The following is a 26,975-nucleotide window of genomic DNA, read 5'->3' as shown; positions in this document are numbered from 1 at the left end:
GCAGTGACACACACAAAGTGTTACATCAAAAAATGAAGAGGGTTTTTTTTAATCAGTTGATGTTACATGGAACTAGAATAAATCCTAAAAAAAAAAAAAAATACCATCTTGCTTTAAGGCTACTCTTCAAACCTTTCAAACTTACCTCATCACTGTGACAGAACATAGGAGTAAAAACGTTTTCAAGCAGAGAAAGTACATGCTCATAAGCTTCAAAAAGACACCTCATAGTTTGAAGTTTCACAACTTCCATATATGGACCTTCAGCAACTAGAAAAAAAAAATTGCAAATATAAATATATATATAGAGACACATAAAGCTTGGGCTTCTTCTCCGGTCTGAGTTTGTGATGGCAAGCTAATACAAGTCTGAAATAAAAAAAAAAAAAGAAATAAAGCCATAAAACAAGGCTTAAGCACAATATAGCAAGGGGGAACCAATTTTTAAGACTCTGACAAAAGTAAAGATTTAATCATATTTAGATTAATTAGTCTTCACTTTATTACAGACTGCTGTTTAAATTCCAGTGTAAATTATTCCTTTCAAATTCAAACTTACTTCTTTGAATCTCTTCCACAATAAATGGGTCAAATCTAATTTTGTCAATGCTTTCATCCAAACAGTAAGTTTTGTAAATTTTCTGTACTTCCTCATGAAGTGACATCTTTTCAGTATCTGACAGTTCCGGTCGCAAAATTCGGTCATTGAATTCCTCTGAGAAGGAAAGGAAAGAAAATGCATTTGTTGACAAACTTGGCTAACAAACAGCATCCTGAAGCAACCTCTAACATCAACCTGTTTTCCAGCAGATATAGCAATTTGTAAAACTTCAAAATGAATAGAAACAGAAGACATCTCAAAATCTCAGGTAATAAGGTAGTTGCCTTCTCCATAATAATAAATCAGATTTTTAAATAAAATTATCAATAAAAATATATTGCAATTAAAACTAATTATTACTTGTCACAATATTGACTTCAACATGCAAAGCTTAAAGCTTTTAAAGATCATCAGATATACCTCAGCACAGGTACACAACCTTACCTACGGTCAGGCAGAACTGCAGCACGTGGACTGCCCCTTCCTGCTTCAGGAAGTTCATAAACCGAAATAAAAGGTCCTGCTGATCTCTGATCTCCTTCAGCTCCAGTTTCAGGACCTTAGGAGGTTAAAAATGCAGTCAGCCAATTTGCAAACTATCAGTGAGTACATACGTAACGCAAGGAGTTGTAGAACCGCAACGGCAGGGAAAGTAAAACACTTATTCAAAACAGGAAAGGAAATAAGTGCTGCCTTTGCTTACAGATGGTTTTTTATTTCTTGGCTCTGCAAACTTCTGAAGGAATGGAACCAATGAAGAAGTAGGTTCAGTCGCTTTCTCAGGCTGTAGAAAAAAAATTATAAGAGACAATTGGGTCAGAAAGCTTCTTTAATGGGTGATCAAATTACTACTGTTTTAATTTTGTCAGTACTCACTGGACTATCATCAATGAAGATCAGCAGCAAATGGTTAACAGTGTCCTGCAGGAAAACAAAATACAAAATTACTATTAAAGAAACTCAACAACTCAGACTAAAATCATTTCACTGTTATCTTATGCTCAAGTTTAAACCTGTCAATATATTAATACGTTTAAAAACAACAAAGCCTTCTATATTTGAGAATTAACCTTAAAGTATTTGCAAGTCAGGGTATTTCTCAGGAGACCTGCACAGAAACATTCTTTACCCAGTGGAGGAAAGCCCTAAGAAGTATTTTCACTGTTAGTGCAGATCTGATTAACTACTTGATCTTCCACAACTACAGTATTTTCTGCTTGCAGCTACTTCAATACTTCGTAAGAGTTGTAATTTTGCCTATTAAATCACCCGCATAAATAAAAATCAAAGATGGCGGTGTTCCATCTTTAGAAATAAATGTCCACTTATTTGCAGAATTAAGGACAAAATAATTGATTTCAATACAGCTGCAAAAAAGGCTGGTTTTACTTACATTTTTGTAAAGATACATACAGCTAAAGTTCAAGAAATTGAGCACTTGTTAAAATGCAGTTATAGCAATTTGAAGGTGCTTACACTAGCACAGCGTTATCCCATTTGACAGAAATTAGAGTCCTTCATTAAAATATGTTCTTAAGAATCATAGAATGGTTGGAGTTGGAAGGGACCTCAAAGACCATCCAGTTCCACCCCCCTGCCCTGGGCAGGGACACCTCCCACCAGACCAGGTTGCTCCAAGCCCCATCCAGCCTGGCCTAGAACCCCTCCAGGGATGGGGCAAATCCCTGGATCACACCAGTGCTATACTTCAGTCAGTTAAGCACTGAAACCAGTTATAATGAACAAGCCAAAACGCTCGCCCCAAGATTTCTTATACCCAGTCAAAATGCACAGCAAGTCAGTCCTTTGGCATCATTTGCTTTACCACAACACCCTTAGCAGGAAAACAGTAATACTGAATAAATTAAGATTATTCCCGTGCTCCAAGTCTTACAGGATCAGCTAAAAAATCCATGGAGGGAAGGAAAACAGAACCAGGGAGAATCTCTCTTATCAGAAGAGCCAGGGATCTGAAAAGAAAGAAGAAAAAAAAAAAGACAGATAAAAATCAGAACCAATACTAGATTACATCATTTTCTAAGTGAAGTGAATGCCATTATATTTTACTAGGAAATATTTTAGTATTCAATAATACCTTAAGCATACTAAAATATTTTAAAGACCAATCGAAAAAACTCAAAAGCAAAGGGACAGGAAGGTCTGGTTTGTGTCTGTTTGTGGGGTGTTTTTTGGTGTGTTTTTCTTTCTTGTGGTTGGACTCTATTATCTCAAAGGTCCCTTCCAATCATGAAGATTCTGTGATTCTGTGAGGGATAAGCAGATGACTTTGGAGCTCATTCTTTCACTCCCCAAGATTATTGTACTACACAGTATACAGATACATCAAATAATACAATTCTAAATAATTTCTATACCTGCACTCTGTCGACTTTGGGGGTAAAATATAAGGAAAAAGAAGTTCAGTAAGTTTTCTTAAGTAGTGAAGTTCATCTCTTCGGCTTCTCAAAGCAACATGGAGTTCTGGTCCATATTCCTCTAAAGCAGCTTGCTGTAAAAATTCTGCATTTTTTACTGCAAGTGAAAAAAAAAAAGTATTACAAGTTGTTTCAGCTTTTTCTATTTGTGAAATAAGAGATGATTGCTTTTTATTTGAGCTAAAAAGTTAATATTTTTAGTATATATACAACTGCCAAAGGGATACAATGCTGAACAACGCTTGACAAAAGAACCTTGGCTTAGATTTTGAAGCCTGGCTATGTAAAAATAAAACCTCACATTGAAATAAGAATTCTTTCACCAAACAACTACAGTTTGCCTGCTTTCCAGGATATTTTCTCATTTATAATTACTGAAGAACTCAACATCTTGATTCTTCTAAAAAACTGCATTGCCTCTATTCATTTTTCTCCTGACCTCCTTCCAGGGCTCCCATTTATTTGGCTTCTACCTATTGAGTTGCCTACAGAACAACTTAAAATCAACGTAAAGTTAAACTTTTATTCAATTCTGTTATATCTGTTTCCTGCTTGGAACATTTAGAAACAAATGTGAAGGAACATCTATTATTAACACAGCGTAAATCAAACCAAAACCAATAGGGGGATCTGCAAGAGCGATGCCTCTTATAAATACACGCATGGAGTTGAAATACCTGCTTTATCAGAATAAAAACTATATACATTAATGTTATATTATTTCATATTACTTCAAAGGCAAGAACTGAGCTGTAATAAATCATACTCTGCTGCACCAGCAACCTGGCACAGCCTCACACCAAGAACCAAGCCAGGCACAGGTCAGGTGTACGCGTGTTACAGGGGGCTGGTTTAGCAACATTTACTAGAGAGAGCTACTAAAAGTCATTTTCAGCTGCTACTTCACACATCTGCCCTCAGGGAATGGGTCTTTTCCTTTAAAACACTGAAGAAAATGGCTGTATTTTCAACACCATACATCTAAAATCCAGTTCTTTGCTGCTGAAGAGAAATGTTTCCAGCTCCTTAGTAGAAATCAAAGGAAATAGGAAAATTGGCATAAACAGCACCGCAAGATCATCTAGTATCTTGAAATTGTTGTCGTGCCACGGAAAACATGGAATGTGATCACACTGTGTCTCATTATTCACACCCACTACTCCCAGGACCAACGGCACGTATTTATGGATATCGAGCAGACGGTTTTGAGGGAAGGGAGGAATTTCATGACTCCAGTGAAAGTAAACATCGATGCTTAAAAGTTGAATGAAACCACATTTGGTAGATACAGCGTTATGGAACGCAGCCAGTGCAAAAAAATAAAGATAACAACTCTCCAACAGCAAGTATTCTATTTTCTCAAATATTCCTTCAATGTCATTTTTACCTGAGGCTTCTGAAGCCTCATTTTTACCTGAGGCTTCTGAAGACATTTTTATTTGGATAATAATTAAAGTCTCTCCATGGCTTACTAACATAAACCTAATTTTTCAACATATTGAACAACTCCACTAACTGCTCACGTTAGTTTGCAGATGTGAAATCATTCTACCTATCAGAGTTACAGTGCATGGACATGGAAATGCAAATCCTTTCATTTCTAATTGCTCCTCTGGAATTAGAACCATTGCTAAATGGTCATGATTGTTCTGAACAGACAAAAACCATATTCTTGTTTACCACACAGAGAAAGAAATTTAGTTTTCAACGTGGGGAAATGAAAACCAAAACTGAGAGGTTATTTCTACTGTAACTTTTTCCCTACTTGTATCTGTAACCTCCAGAAGAAGAATGCAAGAGGAACACTTCTTTTTTTTTTTTAAAGAGAAGGCAGTGAGGATGAAAATATTTAGCAAATATAACAGCAAACATGCAAAAAGAAATATTTATACTTGCCCTTTGAAACTGAAAATATATTGTCTTTACCTTACCTTTCTGCCTGGCTTTGGCTATGACTTCGATGTGTTTCATTGCTGCCTTGAGCATTTTCTTTGTTACAACAGTTGGAATATCCACCTAAAGAACAGTTTTAAAATAAAAAGAGAATCATTCTAGTTTTTTTTTTTTCCCAAATTTATTACAGACAACAACTATCAAACATATCCATTTGCTTCTATATCCCCATCTTAACCATAAAATGAATTCAAAACCCCATGAATTCTCTAGATGGACTGACAGTATGCTCATGACAGTACGCTTGCTCTTCCAAGCAAAGAAGATGCAAAGATCTTCCATCGTGTAGAATTAAATGCCATAAACAACACTGTTAACACATTTATTGTCAACTTGTTCCTATTATGATTCTTCCATTGCAGTAATTATAGTAACACAGCTTGATTTCCAAGTTGCAGTATATGAAACCCAGTTCTTCATGAAGATTTGACCACCAAAAGCAATTTCATAGAATCATAGAATGGTTTGGGTTGGAAGGGACCTTAAAGCCAAACAAAAAGCACGTAGGATTTAATTAAACATTGTCTTAGAGTCCTGCATTTATACTTTCCCTGATGGCGACCAAAATGAAAGGTGAATTACAGAACAATTCAGGCACAAATGGACCTCAGGGTGTCTTAGCCCAACCTCCTTCCTAGTTTGTCATAATTTTGAGTCTTAATTCAAAAGTAGAAGACTCTTTGGCAAAAAAGGATAAAGATATAACCTAATAAATGAAAAAAAAAAAACAACAAAACAGTCTGTTTTTTTCTTACATATAGTAGTTCCCGAATTTAAAAAAATGTATCTCTTATGAGCTAGAATGGCTGCTTTCAAGCTTTTAATAATAAATCCAAATCAAACTACAGCTGTTTGGCAGAGGTCTCAGACTATTTTATTTTGCAATCGGTGATGAATTTCTCCTCAAATGAGGTTATAAAGGACACCGTATCGGAGCTCAACGGTTATAAAACATTCTGTCATAGCCCTTTTCAGCCAACTACTGAAGCTTTAAACTAGGATTCCTAAAAATGACAACAAGTTGGTATTTTATTTACAACTTGGCTATCAACTCCGATTTCTACGCATAGAATTTTGAGTAGTGGAAGCATCACAGCTATTAGTTCAGGCTGTCTTGATGCATATGTGGGTGCGTGCACACACAAAAACACTGTGTTTCAGCAGAAAAAAAATAAGTATGAGCCGAAAAATTTGGCATAGCACAAGACAGCGTGCTCCCCTGCATGACTGAGCATGCCAAGCTGCAATTTTATTCCAAAACACAAAGTTACTTTGAGTATCTTTTCCACGTGAGGTATCTGTACCGCTGCACGCACAGAGACAAAATAAATGACATTATTCTGTAGGACGGATACAAATAACTCAACATTCGTAAAGAGAAATGCATTTCTGTGATGGTCTTTTATTTTGCAGTTCCCCTGACGGTGCTTTATACTTCTACATGCCTTGAGGTTTTGTTGCATGTATTGTCTACCCAGATACTTGCAAATGAATATAGTACTTTAATTGTACTGAATACAGAATTTTCTTCGTTATAGTATTATCTTACATCTACATACAGGCAGATATGGTCAATTAATACGCTATTTAAGGATGCTACAGCTGACCTGAGATAACACAATTAATATCTTATTACATAATCAATAGAGGAGACATCATCCATTTTAGAATCACAGAGAATCAATCACAGAATGATCTGGGGTTGGAAGGGACCTCTGGAGATCATCTAGGCCAACCCCCTGCCAGAGCAGGTCCACCCAGAGCAGGTTGCACAGGAACGTGTCCAGGTGGGTTTGGAATGTCTCCAGAGAAGGAGACTCCACCACCTCTCTGGGCAGCCTCTTCCAGAGCTCTGCCACTCTCAAAGTCAAGAAGTTCCTCCTCATATTTAGATGGAACTTCTTATAGTCAAGTTTGTGTCCATTTCCTCTTGTCCTGTCACTGGGCATCACTGAAAAAAGACTCACTCCATCCTCTTAACACCCTCCCTTTAAGTATCTCTAAGCGTTGATCAGTTTCCCCCTCAGTCTTCTCTTCTCCAGATTAAACAGATCCAAGTCCCTCAGCCTTTCCTCGTCAGAGAGATGCTCCAGGCCCCTCATCATCTTTGTAGCCCTCTGCTGTATCCTCTCCAGCAGTTCCCTGTTCTTCTTGTACTGGGGAGCCCAGAACTGGACCCAGTGCTCCAGATGTGAGCAAAGTAGAGGAGCAGGATGATCTTCCTCAACCTGCTGGTCAGACTCTTCCTGATGCACCCCAGGAATCAACAATAGATCTACCCAATTAACACCCCCCTGTATTACAGCGCCAAATTAAGTTTTAAGATCTTGCTCTAGATTTTTCGCTTTGAAAGATTTACTCCACCTTTCCCACCTCCAAATAATGTCTGCGTTATACAGACATTTATTTCTTGGTCCTCCCCCGCGTCCACTTGAAAAAGCAGCACGCTTGGGTTAGAGTAAACAAGAAAGTCATCTGGATTTGATATATAACGAGGACAGAACCGGGCTGTTAATCAGTCGTGACAGAGTACACGTACAACTTGTAGCTTGGGAACTATTGCTGTTACTAAGGAGGGTGGGACTATTTATGATAGTTGCTCCAACAGTGGGGCCAGCACTGAATAAATCTGGAAACTGGGTGAGCAAATCTTCCTGCTTAAAACAGCCAGAAATTTAGAAGCAGCTCCTGTAAAACAGGCTTGAAGCACTTTACCAGAAGACAGTATATGTGCTAATGTATTAAACACAGTGAATAAAAAATTTGTATCTTTAGCCTTCAGAATGTTTCTTAAAAACTACATTAATATAAGAACCATGTCTGTTTTAATTCTTACAGTAAGCTATTAACTTAATAACAGTCTATTCTTTACAGATGTAAAGAATAGATCTTTACAATGTAAAGATCTTGTCTTCATTTTAAGAAGCCAAGCAAGCAGAAGCTGTGAGACAGGTACACTGCTAGACATTTCACAAAATCATCGACTATTTTGGGATGGAAAGGACCTTTACAGGTCATCTAGTCCAACCCCTCTGCAACGAGCAGGGACATCTTCAACTAGATCAGGTTGCTCATATCTCTGTCCAAACTTACCTTCAATGTTTCCAGGGATGGGGCATCTACCACCTCTCTGGGCAACCTGTGCCAGTGCCACACCACCCTCAGTGTAAAAGATTTCCTCCTTATATCTAGTCTAAATCTTCCCTCTTTTAGTTCAAAGCCATTATCCCTTGTCCTATCACAACAGGCCCTGCTCAAAAGGGGCCATCTTTCTTATAAGCCTTATAAGCCCCCTTCAAGTATTGAAAGGTCCATACTCAGGACTCCAGTTCCGTGCTGAGGACTCCAACTATTTCCTAATAGTTCTTTTTCAATATTTCTCCAATTTGCTTCCACTTGGTTTAAGTGAGTGAAAAACAGCTAAAAGATCAGCCAAGATTTGAATAATGACTTGCACTGGTATAAAAAAATACATCCGTTTGCAAGAATCATAGAATGGTTTGGCTTGGATGGGACCTTCAAAATTTATCTATCTACTCCAACTCCCTGACGTGGGCAGGGACATCTTTCACTAGATCAGGTTGCTCAAAGCCACGTCCTACCTGACGTTGAACACTCTCAATGATGAACCTTCAAAAATGGTTTATAACCAGGAATAAGATAGGCTCCAGAAGAAGGGAACAGATACCACACAGAAGAAACTTAGATGGAAACTGCCTTTACTTTTTAAGATTGACTTTGGAATTGCCATTTTATAAAGAACTCGTTACAGATGGATATCAGTTATTTCTCATGGATAAACAACATTAACACCTTTAAAGTCATGTTACCTTGTGAATTCTCCGAACTAATACGGATGCAAAAAACCGCAGGGTGCCTCTGAGTTCATCCACCGAGGATTCATCATCAGTGATATTTCTGCAGTGTTGTAAAGCATGTCATGTAAGAAAACAGAATAAGATACATTTATATTAATCCAACATTTGGCACTACTGAAAGCTGGAACAAGAATATTCAACAGTGACACCGCAACTGGTATTAATTGAAATGAAAGAGAGTGGGCAGAGAGTGAGTCTTCTATTTGAGTAAAATACACAGCATTCCCACTATGTTTGTACACAATGGCTTAAGAAATAAGTTAGCAAATTGGAATTATACACCAATTCCTGCTCTAATATACCATCTATGTGATTTTGACCAAGTCAAGTCTAACTTAATTTCCACGTTATGTGAATGTTTCCTAATTCAGTGGCACAAAGTGAAACTGAATTAACACTGGCAAAGCCTTTGGAATAAGAGTGAAGACATACCCCAGCTAAACCAGTTAGAAACAGATTTTCCATATTGCATACTGCAAGCTCTTCTATACTCCAAGATTTCAAATAATTTTCTTCTGCTTTAGTAAAAGCCTGGCTTCATTAACTTCTTTTGGTTTAAGTTTTAATATAAAATTGGTAGTTCCTCACATAGCTTTTAATGAAATAGGTACATCCCTTGTACTTCAGCTCAGCCTCTTCCAATAGAAAAAACTTTCATTGGTATTTTTTCAATAAGTTCTAATACTTAGATGACATTTAATACAATAATATTCTCTTTTTAAATATAAAATTTCAGGTCTAAACAGAAATTGACATTTCCTAGAAGCTAAAAAAGCATAACACAGGAAATTGACAAATGACAGAACTTATTTTTTAAAAAGTTGGTCTACTTTCGATGTAGCATGAAATGTGAAAACATCAATTCCAAAGAAAACAAAACAAGAACCTCAACCTATAGCCACTTGGTACAGAATTGAAATTATTTAATGAGTTTTCTGCTTGGAAACATAGAAAGAAGAATTTCAACAGATTCCCTAATCACAATGTCAAAATACCATCCAGTTTCCATCTGCTGCAATAAAGTATGTTCAGTGAAAAATCATGTAAAATATAAAACACTTGAAGTTAATTCACAAAGAAAAATACCTAATTTCACATCTTCTTTGGGAAACTGAATGGGAAACTGGGAAATAGACTAAGTCTTAGATACAAAAACTGCAAATCAACTGAGCAGAAAAAACCACCAACAGCATTCCACAAAATGCAATAGAAAGAATAAAAACATACCAGCATTTAAATATATATGGACAATATAGAATGATTAAAGATATTGGTAAAACTGCATTATAATAGCCGAGTAATGACACAACAAAGGAAGTTACATCCTGCTTTAGCAAAAAAATACATAAAAGCTGTCACAGTTTTTGGTATATATAATAGATGTAAACATGATTTGCATTTTAAAAAAAAACAAAAAATCAGTGCAAGTACATTTTAAAACATAGAATTTTTATGCCTATATCAATCATTTTACCTTATTCAACACCTGATTTTTTTAAAAGCACTGTTAGTCTGGGTTATATGGCATTCCAACACAGGTTTGAACACCTACACTCAGAGGTATAAATACTGGTGACCTGATGGTCAAAGCAGGCAGCTTATTGCATGAAAAAGCAGCTCAAAGGAAGCAGCCCGGCGTAAGGAATACAACCATCCTCCAACAGCTAATCACACGCAGATAAGAAGAAAACTGCAGGAGAAGGTTTGGTTTGTTTGAAGATCAGCAGCTGACACTTTGGAAGCAACACGGTTAGCAAATACCCGCACCGCCAAAGGCAGCCAAGGGATTAGCAAATAAATTCTCTGACTCTATTTCTAGTATTTGACAGACAACAAGATACATGAAGTGATTTGGACCAAGAAGTTGTTATTTTATTGACGCTTGGATAACCAGCATCTTGGCTAACTCGACTTGGCCATGACTTTATGCCACGTGGTTTCACAACGCGCCACAGGTTTGCAGAGACCTGATTTCCTTTAATCACCAGCAGACTGAAGACTTGATGGCAAAAAAAATAAAAATAAAAATCAAGAACCTGTGAAATCCCAAATCTCCAGTGACAAAGTGGAAGGTCCAAATAACTCGCTTGGAAACATTTTAAAAATTGGCTGCGTTTTCCCAGAATTTGAGGAAAAACTAAAAAAACCACAACTGTCAGTAAGACAGAGAGATTTGCTAACAGAAAAAGGCTCATTTTGTTAATTGTAAACAGTTACTGAGTCCAACGTCTCCAAAGAGATACACCCAACTGCTATTGCCTGCAAAGTCTTATGGGATCTACTGATAAATTAAAACCATATACAAATACCAAAGTAATTTTTTTCCCCTGTGTGTCAATTATTCTTACGAAATTTTGGGCAACTCTATCAAAAAAAGATGAAGAAAATAAATTGCAAGCTGATAAATCTGTAAAACAAGTATCCTGATTTTTTTTCTTGCATTAATTGCATTTAAAATAGAAGCAGCTCCATATGTGAAAACATTTATTTTAGGCACTATCAAAGAAAAACATTTTCATAGTAATGTCTTACAAAAATGTGGTTAATTACTGGATTCTAATCCAATCTGAGAGAACTAGAGTTACTGAAGCATCAATTGTACAGCACAAAGCAATATACTCAGACCAGTGTTTTGTAGCTTTGCAAACTTGGATTACTTACAACTATGCTCTATTCTTCTCATAGAGTTGAAAAAAATTCTTAAAACACAAATATTTAAATATTAGCAGTACAAATACTTCGAGAAATGCCAAACAAAAATTTCACATAGGTATAACTACCTATTTAAGCAGAGTTCACTGGGTTCTAAGTACTAATCTTCATTCTCCTAAACTGACCCAAATTTAGGGATTTCTTCCCTCTAAATTTTAACCTGGTAATAAAATATTACAAGTTCTTACACAGTTTATTAATGAAACAAACATAAACCCCAGCTTTTAGCACTTTTTTTTCCCTGAGTAATAAATCTATGATTTTATCTTGCAATATCAATTTCTGGCAACTACTTCGGGATCTATGAGTGAGAGATGTCACTTTACCTCTCTAATGCCCAGAGAGGTGCATCAGCAGGCAGGGCACAAAAAATAAAATAAAGAAGATAAAAAAAAAAAAAAAAAAAAAAAAAAAAAAAGAACAGATAGGTAGCACTAACATGCTCTACAAGACAGAAACACCTGAAAATCTAGAGGGAACGAGACCAGATCTGACATTACTCCTGTTAAGGTGGAACCAGGAAGCTTTTCAGGACCAAGTTGTTTCCTGCAGCTCCCAGTACTTCAGGTTCGTGAAAAGCTCATTAGGTCTGCTCAGCGTGGTGTGAATCATAAGAGTTGTCCAGGCCGGAAGGGACCTCCAAAAGTCATCTAGTCCGACCTCCCCACAGTCAGCAGGGACACCCCCAACTAGACCAGGTTGCCCAGGGCCTCGTCGAGCCTCTCCTTGAATATCTCCAGGGAAGGGGCCTCAACCACCTCCCTGGGCAACCTGTTCCAGTGCTCCACCACCCTCACAGTGAAGAACCCTCTCCTCATCTCCAGTCTAAAGCTGTTCCCCTCCAGCTTAAGTTCCCCTCCAGCTTAAATCTACGGAACCAGTTCAGAATTTGGAGGTGCAGCCATGGAAAACCAAAGACCGTGCAGGAACATCTATACAGCTCACCAGAGGGCAGGATGCAGCAGAACACGGGCTGCTGGCTCCTGACCAAGTATATTTTGCAATGTGCTCCTAACTATACGTATTACTATCTCTACCATAGGATGTATTCCAGACTTCCCACCATCTTGGGCGTTAGAGATGTAAGTAATACGTAGAATCCATGTTTCCTTGTCAGTCCAAAACAAAGATATTGAAGACACCTTCCACCAGCCAAAAAAACCCTACCTAATTTCAAATTAAGAAATACAGAAGGTGGTTCCCCAGCACTTGTTAGTTTATCAAACAGCTCAAGAGAACATGCTGTAGTTTTCCATAAAGTTAAAAACCTTGATCTTTCCAACTTGGTCACTCACAATACACGGTGTTAAAGCTCCCTCTGCTGTTTGCAGAAGCAGTTAAGTTTTATACTTTATTGCCTTCATCACACAAAGATAGATGTGACACATGCAGCCACCAGCCACAATTAAAAACCAAACAGGCAAAGAAGTATGTCCAGAAAATTTTAGATCTCAGAGAGACAGGAAAAAAACGGTGTAGAGTAAAAGAAAAAAAAAATATCAACTTCTTATAGCAAAAAACTGAACATTCCCATCCAATGCAAAAGTCAAATTCTGAATTAAGGCAAAACGTTTAAAAACATTAATGCCATCATCACCAATTAAAAATATTTTAAAAAAGAAAAGAAAAGAATTATTCATAGTCTTTATACACTATTTTAAGGTTATTTACACAGTACTACTCTATTCAGCTCAGCATCACCACTCACAGCCTTAAAACTTGAAAAATCACCAGGTGCTCTGGAAGAAGGTGGCCACAACATGTATTCAAAAAGACCATTTCTATATTAACTAAAAGTGGAATTTTTGCTTTTAAGAAACAGTGAAGTCATTTATTTGTTTTAAAGCAATATGGAAGATCAATACGCTTCTAATCTGGAAATAAATTTCAGAGGTGGGGGGCAGGGGGAGGAAGGTTGAGTTTTACACAGGTTTTAACCAAGCCATATGTACTTGCAAGTATGAGTTATCAGAAAATTAACATATAAAAATGAATAACCTAAAAGTGTTTTTAGGATGAAATAGGAATTTCAGAATCACCTCTATTGCACCGAAATTATTAAAATATTCATTCTACTCTGGTAAGAGACAATAAAATGATGAAACTGTAGCACTTAAAATTATGCTTTGTATTTTACTAAATAAACAGAAATGTTTATTTTCAGGTGGCTATTTCTGAAAACAGCTTGACAAACACTTAACGCTATTCAAAAGTAGTAACTTTTAGGTAAAGGTCATACCTGTACCACGGATAAATAAAGTTTTCCAGCACCAACTCAAGCACCTGTGAAGAACAAAGACAGCCACATTACAAAATAAAACAGGTTACTATAAATCATTGTTAGAAGAGTTAAAAACACAAGCACCTTCCAAACCTCATAGAGCATAATTCATACATCATAAAACTTTAATGAGCAACCTGGTCTGGTGGGAGGGGGTTGGAATGAGATGATCTCGAAGGTCTCTTCCAACTCTAACCATTCAATGAAGGATGAAATTTTCTTGAGATTTCTCCTCCTTCACTATAACCCCAAGATATACTCCACACTACATATACTCCACACTACCTTCTCCAGTCACAGCCATTACCTCAGTTAAATCACTGCTTTAGACACCAGTTTGTGCTTGGCAGCATAAAGGCTGGTCAGGGTAAAAGAAGTCACTGTGTTCAAAGAAAAATGTAAAACCTGTTTGAAATGAAAGCTGAATGTAACAGCTGATCTACAAGTATAATTTATGGGAGTAAGTATTACCCTTCTGACAAGATTTGCTGCTGCGCTCATTCACATGGTGTGCACTGCAAGAATTCAAGACTTGCTAAATTTATACTATCTTTAGGGCACTACATACCTCTGTTCTACTCATGATACAAAAGCACGCTCAGTAAAATGCACACCACAGCCTTTTTAATTCCTTTCAATTCTTCAGACTCGAACAGTTCAATGAATATTCTTTTTTTGACTCCATTACTAAGAATATCGCCTACTCAAATTTTATAAGATACTCTCCCCTTTTGCAACTGTTCCACTTCAGTGATTTTTTCCTCCCTTTGTTTTTAAGCATGAAGGAGAAATTTTATTCCTTCACCCTCTCTCTGAAGGGATGGTTTCCAGTTTGGCATAACTTTAGATGAGTGTTGTGGACCGTACAAAGTTATCAATGTCTTTTCTCCTACCCCTCTGTGCTACAGCAGTAACAGACCTTGTAACTGCAATATGTGTTGATGACGGATGGGTAAGCTAAATGGCACCCCCTCTTCCCCAATCATATTTCCATTAAAAACAGGGTGGAAGGGTGGCAGGAGATGACAACAGGTGCTTTACTTTCCAGGCCAGAAGAGATCAAGAAATCTCAGAGAATCTTCTTTGGAAGTTCAGACAACAGGAGGGAGACCTGTTCAGAAGTTCAGAAGCAAAGGCCTGCAGAAAAATCCATCTGTGCACCTATCTGTTAAAGGATGCCTTTTCTGTCTTCCTCCACCTTTCCTATGCACCTCCCCATCAAGAGAACGACAGCAGACCATCTTCTGCTTGGAATGGAAAGTAGACTTGGACTGCCTTCCAGCACAAGCCAGGGTCCTCAAAGGGGGTACAATGCAACACTCTTCAAAGAGCTACTTTGGAACTGACAGCCCGTCCATCAGGCACGTGTCAGCAATTTCAGTCCATCAGCTGCTAACAGAACTTGGTGGCACTCTGCCTACAAAATTTTCTAAAGCCACTAGAAGAACTGTTTCCAACATTAAGAGACTTCATTCTTCCCACCAGCTAAGCCAAACACGTATGGTTCTGAGATCTGGTTATTAAATCAGCAAGAAAAGAAGGAAAGACATGAGACTTGATGACCCATCCCACTCTAGGCAAAGTCTCCTTGAAATTCATCCCATGTTTCTAGTAACTGACTTCCACTTGAATCATTTCAAGCTTGCTAGTGCTTCTTGTCACCTCCTACTTCCACAGTAGGAGGGGGATTTCATGGTAATGATTCCACGGGACAATGCCATGCAGATAACCCCACCAGCCAAAGACCCGGAGGCAGTATGCACAGAGACAGGCAACTAACTCAAAATACACTTGAAGTCCCAATATCAGAGGTCAAGACACGTTCTACTAGAACTCAAGTTCTCTATATGGCCATAACAAAAAATGCCTTGACCCTGGGCACACAGGAAATGGTCCCTATTTGCACATTTACTAAGCACACAGCATGGCAGAGGCAGTTATAGATGATGCTCCACTGAGACTGTATCAGTGTGATTCTGTAAGTCAGACAAAAAACCTGTCACATCATCCACCGCGCTGTCGTAAAGCGCCAGGAAAGCCAGACATGTGTACCCACTTCCATTCTAGCAAGACCAACAATATTATTCAAGCTCAATTGCTCACACTGCGCACACATGCCAAGAGTAGACAGGACATCTCAAAGAATGACAGCTAATGATAAGTGGTTTCCTTTCTTGTAAAGTATTATTCTCCGGTTTTAAATACAAATGATGAGTCATTTCATTTAAAGCCTACCTATTTTTCTAGCATTTTGCAAAATGACTAGTTCTACTACATGTACCTCTGCTATGAAGACAGGCAGAGAGAGTTGGGGTTGTTCAACCTGGAGAAGAGAAGGCTCTGGGGAGATCTTATAGACCTTTCCAGTCCCTAAAGGGGCTACAGGAGAGATGGGGAGGAACTTTTTACATGGGCATGTAGTGATAGGATGAGGGGTAATGGCTTCAAACTGAAAGTGGGGAAATTTAGATGAGATATTAGGAAGAAATTCTTTCCTGTGAGGGTGGTGAGACACTGGAACAGGTTTCCCAGAGAAGCTGTGGCTGCCCCATCCCTGGAGGGGTTCAAGGCCAGGTTGGATGGGGCTTGGAGCAACCTGGTCTGGTGGGAGGTGTCCCTGCCCAGGGCAGGGGGTTGGAACTGGATCATCTTGAAAGTCCCTTCCAACCCAAACCATTCTATGATCCTCCACGAGCAGTTTTAAATTAGAAAGAGATTGTAAGTGTAAAACAAAATGCAGCAGGCAGCAACACAAGCAGCAGCTGAAGAAAAATTAAAGAGAAGTTGTTTTCCAGCACGCACTGCCACACTGCAAGCTGGACAGTTTCCTGCTGCTGAGACAAGCTCCCCGTGGACTGCCACAGACCAGAGCCCAGTTGTCAGGAGGAGGAGGAACAGCAGAGCTGAGTGATGAATGATTCAGGAGCAGGTTGGAATTACCCGCCCCAATTAGACTGGAAGGGAGCAAGGCTTTGATAAGTAAACCACAAAGACAATTTGAAAAGCCTTAAAGGAAGGTACAACTCGATAGCTGAGACCACTTCCTGAGGGAAGAAAAAGCGATTCCCCACAGGAAAGGACGCAGGCCACCGTGCTGCTAAAAGAGTTCAGGACTGGCAAGGAGCATGTTCAGACAACAACCAATTTCTTGGCATGCACACATCCATTTCTTACTTTTAAAAAACAAAAAAAAATTCTGGTCCCATAATCAAGTCAAGATTCTGAGGTTTAAAGAAATATGGAAAAAAATGTGAGCTGAACAGGCAGCATCGTGATCCACCATGGCACTTCTTTCATGCTGCTGATCAAGAGAGTAGCTGAGCAGCTTTCCAAGGACTTGACTTGCAATCATCCCTCACACAGCAAAACCGAGATTGTAGGGGAAGAGCTGAGTTCCTGAACTGAATAACAGAATTAAATTCTCCTTCATACAATCCATAACACCTGAAATTATATACAACATCACAAAATCATGGAATTGTCACAGTTGGAAGGGAGCTCTAGAGATCATCCAGTCCAATTCCCCTGCTGACATAAAACTGACCAACAGATTTCACATCCCAATTCAAAAAGAAAGAAAACATTGGGGAAACTAACATAAAGCAGAATGGAGTAGAAACTGGAAAAAACCCCTATATGTAGGTCATTGCAATACTCCCAAAAGTATTGGGAGATGCATGGTTGAGGCAATTTAGAGTTCAACTATAATAATAAACATAAATGAAGGGGGGAGGAAAGTCCAAGCACAGGTTTTTCTTATTGTTCTAAACCACGCAGAGCAGCTGGATAACCAAAGTAAGAATGCAAAAGATTAAGAATTTGCCAAGTGAGACAAACTGTCATCACAATCCAAGAGAGAAAAAAACCATACTTGTGAGAAAAACTTGGATTTCTTTTGATTCGAAGGTGTATTAAATTATCCTGTAAGCACTTGAAAACACAAGCTTAAAGACTATACAACTGATTCAAATTAGAAACATTTGGAAATGAGAACATTGCCAGAATTCTTCAACCTGCATAGGAAGAACTAGAAAACCTAATCCAGAATAAAAAATAATCCCAGTATGATTCCAGGTATTTGAAGAATCTGCTTTTCAGAAGCAGGCTGCACTCCCTTAGAATCTCATTAATCTTAATTCAGTACTCACTGTATCAGCTTCCCTCTAATGTATGAGTGACCCACAGAAGGAAAGAAGAGCAGTCTCTCCTCCTTCCAACCCTAAGGAATCAATCCCATTCCAGGGACGTGTTACATGCTGCTTCCCCAGAGCAGATCAAGAGGAATACGATGTGGGCAGCACACGCTGCTGCCCTTCTAACCAGGACAGAAGAGTTGTGATGGGGAACCACCACCACAAAAAGACATTGAGATGCTGGAGCAGGTCCAGAGAAGGGCAATGAAGCTGGTGAGGGGTCTGGAGAACAAGTCTTGTGAGGAGAGGCTGAGGGAACTGGGGGTGTTCAGCCTGGAGAAAAGGAGGCTGAGGGGAGACCTTATTGCTCTCGGCCTGAAAGGAGGTTGTAGAGAGGTGGGGGTCAGTCTCTTCTCCCAAGTCACAGGCGACAGGACAAGAGGAAATGGCCTCAAGTTGCACCAGGGGAGGTTCAGATTGGATATCAGGAAAAATTTCTTCACCTAAAGGGTTGTCAAACATTGGAAGGGGCGGCCCAGGGAAGCGGTTGAGTCACCATCCCTGGAGGCATTTCAAAGACGTGTAGACATGGTGCTGAGGGACTTGGTTTAGTGGTGTTTTTTGTCAGTGCTGGGTAGATGGTTGGACTCGATGATCTGAAAGGTTCCTTCCAACCTCAGCAATTCTATGATTCCATGAGATTTCCCATTTCAAACAGTATCCTACACAGGTGAAAATGGTGGCTGGTTGTCTGGGTCCATCAAAGATGACCTACCCTGACTCACTGCCCTGAGAAGGCACAGAGCTTGGACCTGGCACTTCCCTCTGGTTAAGCACCCAAAGAAAAGGAAAGGAATGAGAAACACAGCACAGATATACAAAAGCCATGTCTACGCTGCTAAATAAAGCGGGGCCAGGGCCCTGCCACTGAAGTAAAAAGAAACAGCAAAGAAAAGCCCACATCACTTTGGTAAAAGCAGAACTACAGCAACAGCACTCAAATACAAAACGCCAATGTGTAGTGATGCATTTTAAAGATCAGTCTTTGAAGAGAACTATGGTATCTACTTGTATTTCTAATAAATAAAATACTACAAAGAAATTTTTTTTAGCATTAAATTCCCATTTAAGCTAAACAGGAAAATTTCCACTTCTTCAGCATTTACCACATCCTTTGGTAAACCCTCACAGCTATTTGCTACCCAAAATTCTAAAAAATATTACATGCGTAGAAGCATTAATTTACTTCCTATTATTAAGAGGTTTTAAAAAATAAGCCTATTGAAATTATATTCAGCAGTATCGTTATTTTAATAAACTTAAGTCCAAACTTATTTAAAAAAAAAAAAAGTATTACATTAAGGAATTTTAAAACAATAAATGTTGCTCCTTAAATTGTGGAGGAAGTCGCTACATTAAACCAAAGGAAGTCACCAAGTTGTTATCTGTATTTGGTTTTTTTAAAACATTTTTCAACTGTCCATCCAACCTTTCCCTTAAGGTTTTCATTCTTTTTCTACCCTTCCTGTGGGCTGTGCCTGGGACACCATCACGCACAGCTTAATTACGGTGTCAGCTCATACCACAGACACACAGAGCTTTGACTTCATGACAAATTAACACCATGTTGTTAATTGCAAGAGCTGACACGCAAGAACCTTCTCGCTCCTGACAGACCAATTGTTCATCTTCCTACCACAGAACTCCAAAGCTGGAATTCTAAATAAACAGAGACTAAGATGCCTATATCCTTGCATATTTTCCTAGCTTAAAGAAAGAACAAAAAATTATCTATTTAGGTACAAAAGTATTTCATCAATTACCAATCAATAAAGCAAAGAAAACAAACCCAGAGAAAAATTGCTCTTCAGATGTTTTCAAGGGAAAAGAACAAACCAAAATTCCTGATTTACAGTCTTATTAAAAAAAAAAACAGGTGTTTATACTATTCTTCTTTGAGTATACTGATTTATTTTTTAGACAGATTTTACTACAGCTTTGTTTCCTGGTTTGGTCAACACACAATTAATTTCTCGGTCAGTAATTTTACCTTTCAGTAAGGCCTCTTAATGCTTGGGGAAACTACATTTTTAGAAGATTCTAGTGTCTGAATTTGTGAAAATATTTACTTTATGGCCCACTATGGGATGCAGGGTTCAAGGTCTCAGAGTTTTCAAGCCTTGCCAGGTGTGGAGATGAGGAGGAGCGAGACCTGAGCACTTGACCCAAGCTGCAAACAGGGTTATTTCATACCATGAACGTCATATTTAATAGAAATTAAGAAAGTTTGCTGAGAAGTTCCCTCTCTTCCCTGATGGCTGTGATCCTGAGAACTCCTTGCCCTGGGTGCCAGAGCCCTGAGCCCTTCCCTTCCTCCCAAAGCCACAGAGCTCACAATGTCCATCATTTACTGTCCCCTGCTGGGAGCACACAGCTTCCACTGGTAGAATAGGCTGAGTATAATCCTTGTATGTTTTATATTGGTATTAGGATCAATACTGGATCTTTAGTATCATAAATTTTAATTATGCAGTATTACTCTATTAAATTTGATCACATTTCAGCACCCAGGTTTCCCTGGGTATTTTCCCCCGATTCCCCTTCCCAGGTGGAAAGGGTTTATCGGGCAAGAGAATAACTGTCTAAATGGCAATAAATTGTTGTGTCTTCTTCAAACCATAGCACTTTGTCTGATGATTTTCAATAGCTGCCATCATGTTATCATCTTCATTACAGAAATCTTGTAGCTGGAGCAAATGATCACTCAACCTTCACTTCAACAAACTGAGTAGGTTGAAGTCCTTAACTTTTCAAGGATCAGACTTGTTAAATTATAACTGTTCTTTCCTATATACTTCCCAATTTATATAGATGCTTATTCTACGTTCTAGGCAGGCTACTATAGGAACGGTCACATCTGTGAAGGACAGGGAACTGCTGGAGAGGGGACAGCAGAGGGCTACAAAGATGATGAGGGGCCTGGAGCATCTCTCTGATGAGGAAAGGCTGAGGGACTTGGGTCTGTTTAGTCTGGAGAAGAGAAGGCTGAGGGGGAATCTGATCAACACCTATAAATACTTCAAGGGAGGGTGTCAGGAAGATGGGGCCAGTCTTTTTTCAGTGGTGCCCAGTGACAGGACAAGAGGAAATGGGCACAAACTTGAATACAAGAAGTTCCACCTAAACATGAGGAGGAACTTCTTTCCTGTGAGGGTGGCAGAGCCCTGGCAGAGGCTGCCCAGAGAGGTGGTGGAGTCTCCTTCTCTGGAGACATTCAAACCCACCTGGACACGTTCCTGTGGGACCTGCTCTGGGTGGACCTGCTCTGGCAGGGGGCTGGACTGGATGATCTCCAGAGGGCCCTTCCAACCCCAGATCATCCTGTGATTCTGTGTTAACAAGTGGTCCATCTCGCCTCTCTGCTCCCAACATACATTCTTTTGATTTGATTTTTACAGAAACAAGTTAACATACACGGTAAGTGCATCTGAACTATCTACTGAACCAGAAGTAACAGGCATAAGAGATACATAATAAAAACTCACTGAATTTCAAGGTACTACAGACATGAAGCAGCAGTTACCTCCGAGAGCGATGCATCAACCTTGGAAGACACTTTCAGATCCAGCCACGGCTGATAGTTTTCCAGAAGCAAAGTGGGTCTGTAGGAGAGCACAGAAAAGGTGAATGTCACACTGAAAATTTCCTGGTGTTATGTGAAAAAAATATAAGAAATACTAAGCTTACCAGTGCCAGGTATTTAATTTACCTGTGCCTCTTGCATTTGACCTTTCCACATACAGCACAACTGTGACCGTGGGGAAATAGCTCCGGCAATTCTAGTTGCTAAGAGAAAATATTTGGACAAGTTTACATTCTTCAAAGTGATGATGCTCTTAATGTACTGATACATTCGTAAATTTCCCTTTGGAGTGTACAACTGCAGAGAACTGAACAGCATAAAGACAAAGCTGTTCTCCCAGGAACAGGGAGAACCAGGGAAGCAAGATAACAAGGCATGGTTTGAGAAACAAATGAACCAAAGAGAAAAATTGCTTCCATGAAAACAAAGTTCAAGTGCACAGATGCCCTTTCACATCTCCAGTCATCTCCCCGTACGTCAGATGGTCTAATAACAGACCACCTGGTTTCTCTACAAAACTTGCCTTCCTCACAGCTTTGAACTATTGATTGCAACTATAACATTTTTAGTCCTATGAAATTCTACATGAAACCATTTTTAGTTAGAAAACAGCAATTTCCTTTGGGAATGTTTTGGGTTTTTTTCCTTTGAAATGCAGTGCACTGGCTCGACAAAGGAGGAGCATCTTTAGGAGAGAAAAAGCCTCAATAAAAGAGAGCCCAACCACATAATTTCTCAACTACTTGCTACTCAAACAGCAAAAGTGAAAAATGAGTGAAACGGAAAATAATGTCCACGATCACTCCCAACAACTGGCTTTACAGCCATATCTAGATTTATCTAGATTTAACTATGCAGAAACTATTTAGAGCTATGCAGAAACATATAGAATCATACTACGGAATCACAGTATGAAGAATCCAAAGTATTAATTGCTGTGTATTTGCTACAAAACATCTAGGGGTTGGTGGATCTGAGCTGTATTGATGTGCAGCATTTCTGAAAGCAGCCACAATGACCCAAGAATCGCTACCCAGCATAAATTCTTACTAAATTTAAAGGCGGCACAGGCGCGCTAACAGCCATATTTACCTTGGGTTTATATTTTATTGTAAAGAGAATATTGGGCAAGAGGGAATCCGGTCCCAAGGAGCAGTAGAAGGTGACGACGCCAGCCACAAACGACCAGAAGATCATTAAAACGTGCAGGTACCTTTTAAAGAAAGAGGGAAGGAGGGAGGAAACATCACCTCACGGCAAAGCACCAGCGCTACCCCGGGCCCGCCTCCCCCGCCCCGCCGGTTACCGGTTGAGGAGGAGGGTGGCGGCGCCCAGCCCCAGGAGGAGGCAGCAGAAGAGCGGGTACTGCCGGCAGGTCTCCCGCAACACCTCGGCGCCCCGGACCCGCTGCCGTAACCGCTGCCCGGCCGCCCGCAGCCACCTCATGGTCGGCGGCCGCTGCCCCCCCCCCTCAGCGGACCGGGCACCGGGGGAGAGACCGGGACCGGGCCGCACCGCTTCCGGTCCCGCCGTCACGTGACGGAGGGCGGATCACGTGAGGGCGACGCCGGCGTCACCCGCCGCCATGTTGTTTGAAGGAGGAGGGAGAGAGGGGGGCGGCCCGACGTGGCGGCGGCGGGAGGTGGATGAGGCCCAGGCCCGGCGCTCCCGCTCTTCCTTACCCCCACATCACCGCCACCACCGTCATCCCGGCGCCGCAGCTCGGGGGAGGGCGGTGGGGATGGAATGGGACCGCGGGGTGGGCGCCCCTGAGGCCTGTGGAGAGGGGAGGGCCTGGGCCGTGGCGGTGGCTGAGGGGGAGGAAGGGCGGTAAGGCCGCCCGCAAGGGGACAGGGGGAGCGGAGGAGCAGCGAGGTCCCAAGGAGGGCTCCCGGAGAGATGAGGAGGTCGGGGTGGCATTTGGAGCCCTCTGCCCTCCAAGAGGCTGTGGCTGAGCCCCCTAAATAGAAGATCTCTTGATGACAGAAAGCTTACCTAGTTATAAATACTTCAGTTCTGGGCAACTGGGGGGCCAGAAACCACGCCATCTGATTAAATGCTCTATATTTAGATGATGACTGAACGACATCATTTCGACTGGGACGCTCAAACTGCCTAAACACCTCTCAAAACTGCAAAATTGCTCGTGAGGAGAAGGAAGGGGGTAGAAAACGTAACAGGCCTCCTTAACATCAGCAACTATACGAGGCTGAGACATTGAAAATGCACTAATTCTGGAATGTAGTTTATTGCTAGTGAGAACAATATAAAGCCAGCTTCACATAACTGCCTTCAAAACGGCACCACAAACTTTGAAACCTGCTTGAACACTTTAGCAACCCTGTCCTTAGGAAGCTCAAAATGTACATTAACATGGCACGACTTGTTACAGAAAGATTAGTTCAATGGACACAATAAAAGTGCTTAAACAACTGGGAAATCTCACCGATAGAGGGGCTTGGGAGCTGCCCACGTGAAAGAGACCTGCTCAAGAAGTGCCTGCTGTTATTTTTGAATTATATTATATTGCCTTTCAATATTCATTTGCACTAGCCCCACACAAGCATATTTGGTCAAAAGGTGTTTAAGTGCACGTGAAGTGCTTCTGTTCAGAAGAGTCATGTTTACAAAATCAGTGAAAACCCCACAGCAGCACTGTTCAGGAAAAGTCAGTGTTTGGAAGGTGAGTCAATCTCTAGAAACCAAAAGCTGAAAACAGCTTTCAGAGTCTTGTGCTCAAATGTTTCATCATTTTATGCAACACTTCCCTTGACCTCCAGAGCAGGTGCAACGCTGCAGTTTGACTTCAGCATGTTGACCTTTCCCAGACAGCTTGGCATAAGCCCAGGGTCAGCTTGAATTTCTTTAAGAGCCTCTGCACAGTATTATTTCATGTCAGTCCACGTGTTTTCTGTTAGGAAAAAAACCTGAACAAATAAGGTGGATACACACAGAAAATCTCCATACAGTCTATTCAGAGGAAATTCATTTTCCTTAGAAGATACTTTTTTGCTACCTGCTTGCCTTATTCACTACTTCACTGTGACTTTTAGTCATTTATTTTGCAGTGGTTTTAATAGGGAATAACTTTTAAAAAAATCTGTAATTCTTAAAATACTTCATAAAGGTGTCACAGCATCACGTATCTAACTTTGGAAGTGACTTGTACAGCAAACCACCAGGAACAAAACTCAAATTTCTGCTTCCATTTGTCTTCTCTACTCTTGGTAAAAGTTCACTTAATATGTAGCATCACCCTTTAGGGTTATGTTTATTTAGTGCAAAATCGCCACATTCACATTTGGCACTAATTGTACTGTGTCATCTGAGAAGCTGTGAGATTTCCTTCAATTCACAGACTTTTTACATGGCCCATCACCCTCAGTAACCCTTGCCCCTACGACCACTCAAAGACACAAAAATATGGAAGAACAAAAGTGAAATATTGACACCACCAAGATTTTCAAAATTCTGTTGCTTTTATGTGAGAAATAGGAACTTCAGCAATTCCCCAGCAATAGCAAGGCTTTCCCCATAAGTTCATGGAAGACTCTCTGGAGAGCTGAAGGGGGAGAATGTACATCTGGAGATGGCCTCCTGAAGCATCGTGGCCAGGACTGGGTTATTCTGGAAAGCTGGATTTTATTTTAATATTTAAAATGTATAAGGATCTTTCACTTACCATACAAGTCTTAGGGAGTTAGTTCTCCATTTATTTTTTTTAATAGCAACAGAAGATTGCATCTTCTAGCATCCAAAAAATCTATTAGTGTAGATTTTCAAAATAACTTAAAACATAAAGCTCTATTTGTTGGCTGAATATGGCTCAGTCATAAGGCTGAGATTCTATTTACCAAAGTGGGGGTTTTTTAGCTTAAAAAAAACCTTTGTTTTAATAAAGCAGGCAGTGAACCATGATGCACAGATTCTCACCAGCTGATTGCATTTAATTTACTCTGCAAGTCTGCTTTTGCTCTTTGCAAGGCATTACATTTTTTTTTTTTCAAGGATAACTTACATAATGCAATCCTTCATATTTGCCCAACAAGGAATTAATTTTCCTTTATAAATTATTCCCCACGAGTCCCTGATCCTTTCTGTGAGCCCTTCCTAAAAGTTTACAAGTCAATGTGAAATCTGTTTGGATCCCAAGAAAAGGAAGCATTAGTAGGTACTTTAGACTTGACTTTTACACTCAAAACTTCAAAGAGCATCCATCAGCAGTGACTGGTTTCAGTCTGTTAGAGAACTCCCTTCCTAAGGTACCAGAGGTGTTGGATTCCTGGACGAAATCTCATTTAAATCATCTTCTAGAAGAAGAGGGAAGCTCAGCTGCTCCAGAACAGTAAGGAGCAAGACAAGAGGTGGTAGGGAAAAAATGCTTTATATGAAAAAATGGGCAACATAATTCACAAAAGATCTCCTGTCTCCACAACTGCAGGGGAATGAACTGTCAGCTGCCATTACACAGCTTGAAAAATGATGTTTGTTTGTTTGGAAACAAATTCAGCAGCAACAGAAGTTGAAGGGCAGAGGCTAAGGGGTTTCAGTTATAACAGGCCACTCAAAATTCATCATTACTTTGTTTTGGTTTTTTAAGAGACTGTAAAATGCAATTCAATTATAAGACCTGAAAATACCTACCAGGCTGAAAGCATGAAGTTACTGACTGGCACCAACAAAACAAAGACTTGCAGGGGAGAAAGAAAAAAAGGCAGGGAGAGTTGTTCTGGTAAGGAAATTCAAGTGAAGGAACCCACTTAAAGCAATCCAGGGGGTCAGTCGTGTGCCCACAGAAGAGGTGCTGGGCAGAGAGGTGCCAAGGAGCACTGAACCTATTCAAATTCCACTGGAAGGAGCAAGGTCCATTTCAGGGACATGTACCCATTGAGAAGGAAAAAACAAAAAAGGCAACTGCCAGAGGCAGTTTTGCCTTGAGGAACTTGTATTTCTCAAGGAGAAAGTAAGAAGGGTCAGAGCACAGAGCTTTTCCTCGAATTGTTTACATGAAAAGGATTTTTCTGAGTACATTCTTTTAAAAAGACCAGATACCAGAGAAAAAAATACATATTAGAGATGAAAATATTTTTTTTTCTATCAAAAACTAAGTTTATAGGACATCAAAGGAGAAGGATAGAGAGCAAAAAGTTGCAAGGTGGGGGCAGAAAATGACTACAGACAATAAGAAATAGAGACCTGCAAAATTAAAAAAAAAAAAACAAACAAAACACAAACTGGCAAAAAAGTGACCACTAAGGAATATAAGGAATATGTAAGAGGCACTAGACCTATACAGTGGACATTGGAGAAACGCTTAAAGAAATGAACATTTGGTTTGT

General features: G+C 39.8%; 1 protein-coding gene across 2 annotated transcripts in view; it reads right to left on the bottom strand.

Annotated features, from left to right (window-relative positions):
• SNX14 (sorting nexin 14) overlaps nucleotides 1-23,158 on the bottom strand; it is a 46,287-nt gene extending 23,129 nt beyond the window's left edge. For both annotated transcript variants that reach the window (XM_014964637.1, XM_014964636.1), the window contains exons 1-14: nucleotides 22,943-23,158; nucleotides 22,729-22,849; nucleotides 21,763-21,839; nucleotides 21,577-21,655; nucleotides 13,819-13,862; nucleotides 8,820-8,907; nucleotides 4,968-5,052; nucleotides 2,977-3,133; nucleotides 2,496-2,571; nucleotides 1,478-1,522; nucleotides 1,305-1,385; nucleotides 1,046-1,160; nucleotides 560-715; nucleotides 146-270 (exon numbers count right to left, since the gene is read on the bottom strand). In XM_014964637.1, the coding sequence (XP_014820123.1) occupies nucleotides 146-270; nucleotides 560-715; nucleotides 1,046-1,160; nucleotides 1,305-1,385; nucleotides 1,478-1,522; nucleotides 2,496-2,571; nucleotides 2,977-3,133; nucleotides 4,968-5,052; nucleotides 8,820-8,907; nucleotides 13,819-13,862; nucleotides 21,577-21,655; nucleotides 21,763-21,839; nucleotides 22,729-22,849; nucleotides 22,943-23,082 (1,389 nt within the window). In that variant the 5' untranslated portion in view covers nucleotides 23,083-23,158. The remainder of the gene's footprint in view (nucleotides 1-145; nucleotides 271-559; nucleotides 716-1,045; nucleotides 1,161-1,304; nucleotides 1,386-1,477; nucleotides 1,523-2,495; nucleotides 2,572-2,976; nucleotides 3,134-4,967; nucleotides 5,053-8,819; nucleotides 8,908-13,818; nucleotides 13,863-21,576; nucleotides 21,656-21,762; nucleotides 21,840-22,728; nucleotides 22,850-22,942) is intronic.
• Between the last annotated feature and the right edge of the window lie 3,817 nt (nucleotides 23,159-26,975).

This window comes from Calidris pugnax, unplaced genomic scaffold, assembly GCF_001431845.1.
Source record: "Calidris pugnax isolate Ruff unplaced genomic scaffold, ASM143184v1 scaffold219, whole genome shotgun sequence".
Taxonomy (NCBI): Eukaryota; Metazoa; Chordata; class Aves; order Charadriiformes; family Scolopacidae; genus Calidris; species Calidris pugnax.
Note: the sequence above shows the minus strand (reverse complement) of the source record. Positions and strands in the feature narration are given on the sequence as shown.